Genomic DNA, 8,159 nt, shown 5'->3' with positions numbered 1-8,159 from the left:
AGGGAGGACACGGAGCTCTCGGGGTGGGTGCGGTGGCTCGGGTGGGAGGGCCGAGGCTGGCGCTGCTCCGCGGGGCGCTCCAGTCCGTCCTGCTTCAGCTTGGGCGCTGATAAGGGCTGGTTTATTTTGTCTGTTGTCACCGCGGTGTGCTGGAAGGGTTCGTACAAACGGTGGTAGGAATGGGGGGTGGCTCTGCGGTGCTTCCAGTCGCTCGGAGCAGCGCTCGGGGAATGACGTTTCTGCCTAATTCACCTAAAAATGTACCCGCAGAAACTGTCAGAGGAGCATTAATTCTGCCGTGGCTTTGAAGTTTTTGGTTCCTTGCTTATGTCTTTAAGCTGTCAGGGTTTAGTGCAGCCACTTGATAAGGATATACTTATTACTGAGGAGGAATTTTTAAGACAAATAATGTGTCTATTAATTCTGGTACGTATTGGAAAGGGTTTCAGTGGAAAGGCAGCTGCTTATTTGCCACTTACTCCAGTGGGTGTGAACACTATGGGAATCCCACTCCACCCATTAAAAACTGGCTTAGTTTCTCTGGCTTCTCTAGCATTTCTGGTTGTCAGGATATATTCATACAGCCTTGTTTGTATATCAAGATAGCTCTTGCTTAACTTATTCTGAGCCCTTTAAATATACTGCTATGTGCTAATGTGTCAGTAATGTAGGTTAGTAGGATAACCTCTTAAAGACTGCCTGTCTTAATACCTGTCTTAAAACCTGGTGTTTCTAAATGGTGGCCTGCATGAAGATGATACACTATGGTTTTGAGTGCCTTTAAAGGGAACACTGGGTTAGCCTGAGACATTGCTAGGTTAATATATAGGTCAGATAATTTTTAAGATGCTCTGTGTGTTTGGTCAGTTTAGAAGGAAAGGCAGATGTGATTTTTCTGCTGTCTTGGACCTCATTTAGGTACAGTTTTTAAAACTTATGTGTACCTGGGTATGACTGGACACCACGTGCGATACTGAAACATGGGTTTCATGGCTTGTCATCTTTAATGTAACTAATATGTGCAGTTCACAGTATGTACAAAAAAAAAGCTGAAATGTTATTCAGCAGATTCGTCTCTGTTCTTGCTAATATACATATGAGTATTGAGGACTTGCTGACTTTTCTGAAGGCTGATACTTGTGACACAGTTAGAGCACTTCAGATGGCTGTTAGCAAAGGGTGCTTGAGGAATAGAGGAAACCTCGTACATTCATGAGGGTCATCCTGTAAAACTTTGCACATACCAATAGTATGTACCAATAGTAGACCAATCTTGAATGTAAACTTGTGTCAGAAAAGAAGTGACTCAAATTTGTATTTTATTATCTACTGACTTGGTGGGATTCTTATTTCCTGTCTGGGCTCTAAGGCTTTTTGCATATGGGGCTCTATCCATTAATAATGTGTATTTCTGTTACACACAGAGCTCTTTAGCATGTCAATCCTGTTGCTTAAACTGCCACCACCCGTCTTCATATTGATCTTCTGAAAGAAAGATGTCTTTAATTCATTGGTGTCTTCTTTTCAATTGCTTTGGATGTGGATTTGATCCAATTAGCATCCATTATAATGAGGACTCTCAAAAGCAGTGAGGTTCTGAAGTACACTGCACATCTGGGGAAGCCTTTCTTGTACAGGAAGCTGCTGCCAGTGGCCAATTTACACAACAGAAGAGGGGTTTAGTGTATGAATGACTCTTCCTCGTGCTGGCCTGCTGTTTCCTTCCTAGGAGACATGACTGTAAGCTTAATTGCAGCTGCTGATTCATCACCTTGTTACTAGGGTATAAAGTTGGTTTGCTTAGTAATTCAAGTTTTGAAAAACAACAACAACAACAAAAACTCTGCTGCTAATTTCTTTCCTTTGGCATAAAAGGTGCCTCTCTGGGTTGGTATTTTACCTCTAGCAATCATATAGCTGTTATCAAGACCAAGCATGTGCTTTGTGCAGGAAGGACGTGGGTTTGGTTTGCAATATTCAATAAAGTTTGGGTGAACACCAAAGTTATCTTTTTTTAAAATATCCTGGATGCATTCCTTTTGAAGGAATGCTGCTAGAGCAGTGAAACATGCATTAGATCAGCTATCACTGCTGTTACAATCCAGAGTTTTCCATGAAGCTGCATTTTAATCTTCTCTTGGAAACTGTTTTTTGGTGTGGAAAGTTAAAGAAGCTTTTATTTTCATCCTTGAAAAAGAAACCAGCTAATGTGAAGGTAGAGGGTTTGTGATCTAGCATCAGAGAGCCTGTACTAGAGGAACATGAAATTGCACTGCCCCAGGTGTGGTCAGGGGACAGCGTCCAGTCCCAGATGTTGTACTTAAGAGCATCTTCTGCAACTTCAGAAGAGGATAGCACCACCACTGCCTTCATAATGTCTTGCATGATTTTTCATGTGACCAAAATCAGATATTTTCTCTTCCATTAGTCTCTTACCTGTTCTAGATCCTCAAGTTGGATGGATCTTGCTTACAAGCAGAAGCAAGAGATAGATTCTTCCTTTGTTTTCTTATTAAGTAGCTCTAAAATTTGAGCCACAGACTACAGTAGTGATACAGAAATACTTTAGATTATTTGTGGACCATGTAGACCCCATCCTTCATTTAAGAAAAAGACAAAAAATTTATTAGTTTTCTATTTAAAAAAAAAAAATGAGGCCAGTATTTAATGGGGATTTCAAATATTCAAATTTACTTCCCATTTCTGTGGTTTAAGATGACATTATTAAGGCTATGTTCAAAGTAGAAGATGCTTAATCTTGACTGGCTCCCTTGTATTTCCCAGAATATAGGGTATTGCTGAGCTCAATAGAAAGTGCTTCCTTGATGTGTGGATGAAGAGAATGGCAAGATCTGGATTTTCATCTTCATTCCTTGTTTTATGGTGTGGTCTCTGGGAAGGAGAGATCTACTCCCTGTTTCTTACTGTGTTTTTCCCTCACTTGAGAGCAGTTGTGTAGATGGTTGGCTTTGTCTAGCACTGACACAGTGACAGTATTTCTGGAATGGGCAGAGAAGGGCTGGTCAGTGGCTTGTCTTGGAAGTGCTTTGTGTTAATGCTGAAGAGCAGACCAGCATTGATTAGGGAGCAGTAGACATTTTTACATTCATTATAGGTAAGTTCTAATTTAAGCAAAGACACAGAACAAAAAGTTTAAAAAGAAATTTAAGGAAAGCAACACAATGTTTCCTGGTTGAAAAGACCTAAAGTAATAAACTACAGGGAATAGATTGCCTGGGTTGTACTGACAAACACTAGTAGCATACCACTAAGGAATCTCAGGCTGGTACAGTGACAATTTGGAAGACCTCATTTTTCTGAAAGCTGTGGTATAGGGGTGTTAAATTGTGAAATTATGTTGTACCACAAAAATAGCAAATTATTTCCATGTTATTTATATGTAACTATAGTGCAGTGTAGTCTTGCCACCATTGTTTGTTTTTGCTGACAAGTCTGATAGTTTGTTGCCCAACAACTCAGACAGGTTTTTCTTTGTCTCCTTTTAATTCTGTGTGAGGTATTGTTGTATATTTGAAACGTTTCCCTTACTAGATTAGTTAGATATGCAGTGATGCTTCCTAAATTGTAGGGGTCTGGGAGAGACTGATCTGCTGCTGTTGAAGTTCAAGTGAGGTGGAGGATCTGGCACTGCAGCTAAAGGCACATCAGGTTTGTTTTTTTTTTATTCAGCAGAACAATTCCTGTAGCAGAAGCTGCCCCTGGTGACTAATGCAGGGTTGGGATATTTATAGACCTGCATATCCACAGCCCTTCTTCACTCCAGCAGGCAGTCACCCAAATACAAAAGTCTTCTGGAATTAAAGTAAAAGTCAGAAATAAAATTAGTCCAGCAGTTTGGTTCTGACAACGCAGTGGAATGCAGGAATATGTTGGGTAATAAAATGTTTTCCTTGCAGTGGGAGTGCAGCTTTGGAAGCTGTGAGTAGATGCACAGTAAATGGGGTGTTCTTACTATGTCATGTAGTCAAAACATTATGTTTTCTATCCCGAATTCATACCCTGCAATTGCATTATTGTTCCATCTGAAGAGGTTGTCATCTTTGTTTCTCCTGTCCTTGGCCGGCCAGGAGAGGAAAATTTGTGTCTGTAGAGGGCCTAGTGTGACCTTTGGTTCATGGGACCTTGACTGTGGTGCTACCACTGGCGTGGAAGAAAAATTGCTATTCTGTTTTAGTTCCCCCTTCTAGCTGAGAATGCTGTTACCTAGCTAGGTGGCAAATTAGAGCTAGATTTTTATTATGTTTCCAGAGTAAGACAGCATTTCTTCTTTGAAAATGACCAATGTCATTCCTCCTGCTGGTGTTTTATTTTTAAAAAAGCCAGGATAAGATCAGTTTGTGTTCCCCACACAAGGAACCCGCAGTTATGGCCTGACTTCCATGTGTGCTGCTGCCGAGTAAGTGCATTTATTACCATGTTGAGAACTGTCTTTTGCTCACATGGATAAAATGCACCTCTGATGGTGTGTGTGAGGAGGTAGACTCTTTGCTGCAGTACTTTGGGTAAATGCTTTTGGGGTTAAAGTTTTAGGCAAAGCTAAATAGCAAGGGTCTTGTAGGTTCTTCTTTTGTTGGGAGGCTGAGAGAATGGGATTACATATCTGTATCTGATCTTGTGACAATGGAAAGGACTGGCTGTGTGTTATAAATAGAATTGATTGATTCTGCTAAGGACACCATGGACAGCAAACCATAGGGTCACTGTGCCTTATGGCATGATACTGGACAATAAAATTAAAGCTAAGGGGATTTTCTTAGTGGGTAGCAAGCTGTGCTTTACTCTGTCAGTGTTCCTTTCTGTTTTTATTTTTCTTTCTCTTCTTTTTGTCAGAAGAGAACAGGTTTTTCTTGCCTTTTGAACTCTTCTGGAGCAGCTTGATATGTAGATAGCTTGAAGTCTGACTTGTACCTCTCATGCTCCTTCTTATTTTTTTTCTTCCCCAAAAATTTGGGAGAAACTGTGGAAGAACTGCACTTAATTTTTCTGTTAGGAATTCCAGAGATAAGCTAGCATGTAAGAAATGCACGTAAGAAAGGAATTTCAGAAGAGAAAGCTGCATTATTTACAGAGTAGCCATCTGAATATATTTGGTTTGAGAATTTCAGGTTCTGTTACTCAAAATTAAACATGAGTAGACAGAAAGTATCGGCTTATATTTCTAATGTCAGAAGGAACCTGTGACTTTTGGCTCCCAGAAATGTGAAATTTGGCTCTTAATGTGAAAAGTGAACTAGGATGCAAGTGCAGTTGAATCGCTTCTAAAGCTTGGGAATTGTGTCCTGGTTATGAACTGGGCTCAATCTTTTCTGATACGGATAGAAGATAAGCAGATTTTCCTCCTTCTTATGTGTCTATTGGCTGTTGTGCACAGGTAGGAGATCTTTCAAATCTTAGATTTATCTGAGGTGAAGCAAGGCTGGAAGCAGTCCCCCCAAAATGCTATGTCATTAGTGACTTTATTAAAGTTTGTTTGCTTGGGGTTTTTTTTTTTTACAAAGTAATATAGTTTTAGGTCAAAGAAGGACTTTGTCTAGAGCAATAAAGTCAAGATATTGCTATGAATTAGATATCTGAGTGTTATAACCATTAAAACCCATACAGATCTGAAAGCTTGTAGGTGTTTTTATTGAGGGAACGAGCCTGTGATGGAGATTAGGGGGTTATATCTTGTTTAGACTACAGTGAGTGTAACTTACAAGCATGGATGATTTAATTTTAGACTGGTTAGTTGCATATAGTGCAAATGGTGTAGTATGATAGCAAATACCTTGGCACAGATTAAGTTGTGGAATATTTTCCAGCAACCCAGGTGGGTTTTGCAACCTGTGGAGAGCTGTGTGAAATTACAGCTGTAATGCTACAAAAATCTTAATTGTCTTGAGTTGTCTGCATTAATTATATTTACAGCAGTGACCCTAATGGACATATATTCTGCTTCAATATAGAAATTTGCTTTAACAACGAAGAATATGTTTAGTGTACAAAACTAACTTACTACTTGTATGTCAGTTTTCAGGGAGTGTGTTTTTCTCTAATGATTTAGAATTAAGGAGGATCCATTCCCTAACTCCAAGTGATTGACTCATCAAATGACCTTGGGCAAGTTACTCACCCACCTTGAGCATCAGTTTTCCCAGTTGGAGTATTAAGTAAACAGTGGGAAACCTGCTGAAAGCCAAACGTTACAATTGACTTGAGGCTTCATTGCTTTCTGTTGTTTTGCTTCTTCACAAAAAAAAAAAAAAAAGAAAAAAGAAAGATTTCATTATTTTTTTAAGTCAGTGTTTGAAAAATATACTCTAGGTCTGCTACTCTGACCTGTAGACCTAATGTTCAGATTAAGAGAATGTGGAGCCTCCTCTGCAAATGAACATCTTGCTATGTCTACTAGGTCTTCTGATCTCACTACTCTGCTGCTATGAACCATCTAGAAAACCAGAGTTTCCTGGGAAGCTGCAGTGTATCCCTCAGATAAAAATAAGATTTGGCTGGTACCTATAGTAGCGTTACAAGAATAGTGTTTTTTTCTGAAGATCAGCTAGCTGTAGACTGATTTAAAAAAATTACAACAACTTACTGTGAACTAGCTCTTCTGCTCTTAAATCAAAGAATGCAGTTGCCCAGGCAAGTGCTGTAAAATTCTTCTGATAATTTATGCTGGCTCTACATACAGTCTTCTGCTTCAGTGCTGAGATCTTGAGGTTTCCCCTGTTTATTCTTGAATGAGACAGTTTTCCCCAAGGCTTAGTGGACTGCATTGTGGAGACTGCAAGTAATACTCAAATCAGCATACTTGTCTTGAGGTTTGTTTAATGAGCTGCTTCTCTGCCATCTGAGAGAGCTGTTACTGGGTGAGCCACGCCTCGGTGGCATGGCTTTTTGTAGGGATTCTCCTCGTGTGTCCTGCTGAGATGTACAAAGGCATCTGGTACAGGTCAGGGGAGCTGATGGCAGCTTTCCCTTCTGAAGTGCCCTGCTCTGCTTGGGCAGTGTCCTTGCCCCACAGGTTTGTGTTGGTTCAGTAATTCCAGCACAAGCAAAGCACAACGTATTTTTTTTTTACAGAGTGCACCAGAGGGAAGGAAAAGTTTATAGTCATCTTTGATGTGTGCATGAATTCTCTTTTCAGATGTTTTTGAGGTCACTGGAAAGAACTTTATATTTGAAAGAAAGTTGCCAGAAAAGAAGTTAAGTAAAAGCTCTGAAGCTCTGGTGGTAATTCTGTTGCTGTACCTTCTGGTTGCTTCTAGGTGGCACTACAATAAAATGAATAAGTGCGTTCTCTAGCGATGAGAAGCCAACTGTTGAGCTGGTTGGGGCTCTGCTGGTCACAGTGCAGCAAGGTGCAGCTGGCACATACTCTAGGAAAAAGGAGGAAAGAAGTAAACTTACTTCGTTGTGATAGAATTATCTGAACTATATGAGTTGCATTTTACAGAAGTGTGAGACAGTGGTTGCTTGGTGACAAACTGTTTTTGCTTTAGTGCCAAAAAGGTATTATAGTAAGAAAGTCACCTGATATGATGACTTGTAAAACAAATCTTATCAAAGCAAAGTTTAAACCTTTAACTTTTTTTTTTTTTTTCTAAATTTTTTTAATCAGAGCTAGACAATGGTCTGGCAAGATATAAAAATCCTAATCTATTAAACATAAAGCTAAATAGCTAAAACTTTCCTTTTTTTCTGTCTTTTCCAGCAGCTCCATGAGACTGTGAAAAGAAAGCTTGATAGTGCTGCTTCCCCTCAGAATGGAGACCAGCAGAATGGCTTTGGTGATGTATTTTCTGTGTCCAAGAAGCTGCGTCATGATGATGGTCTTGGTGGAGTGAGTGGTTCTTCCAATGGAATGCCCCCTGTGTCTCCACTCCATCATCTTGACAAGAAATCTGGCAGTGGAGATACCTTACAGCTTAATGGAAAGCATCCGATGGGGCTAGATGGCATCAGCAAGAAGTGTCTTCCAGATTCCAGCCTGCAAATGAATGGAGGTGGTGATGGAGATGACTCATTTCCTCTGAGTTTGAATAAGGAGCTGAAGCAAGAGCCTGTAGATGATCTTCCATGTATGATTGCTGGAGCAGGGGGTTCTATATCTCAGAATAACTTGATGCCTGACCTTAATCTTAATGAGCAGGAAT

General features: G+C 40.1%; 1 protein-coding gene across 1 annotated transcript in view; it reads left to right on the top strand.

The window, feature by feature from the left end:
- The first annotated feature begins 6,892 nt into the window (after positions 1 to 6,892).
- MAML1 (mastermind-like 1 (Drosophila)) overlaps positions 6,893 to 8,159 on the top strand; it is a 10,585-nt gene continuing 9,318 nt past the window's right edge. Inside the window, exons 1-3 of the mRNA XM_009995582.1 lie at positions 6,893 to 6,902; positions 7,151 to 7,236; positions 7,718 to 8,153. Coding sequence (XP_009993884.1) covers positions 6,893 to 6,902; positions 7,151 to 7,236; positions 7,718 to 8,153 — 532 coding nt within the window. The remainder of the gene's footprint in view (positions 6,903 to 7,150; positions 7,237 to 7,717; positions 8,154 to 8,159) is intronic.

Source organism: Chaetura pelagica, unplaced genomic scaffold, assembly GCF_000747805.2.
Source record: "Chaetura pelagica isolate M959 unplaced genomic scaffold, ChaPel_1.0 scaffold420, whole genome shotgun sequence".
Lineage (NCBI taxonomy): Eukaryota > Metazoa > Chordata > Aves > Apodiformes > Apodidae > Chaetura > Chaetura pelagica.
The sequence above is the reverse complement of the archived record's forward strand: the minus strand, read 5'-3'. Positions and strand labels throughout refer to the sequence as shown.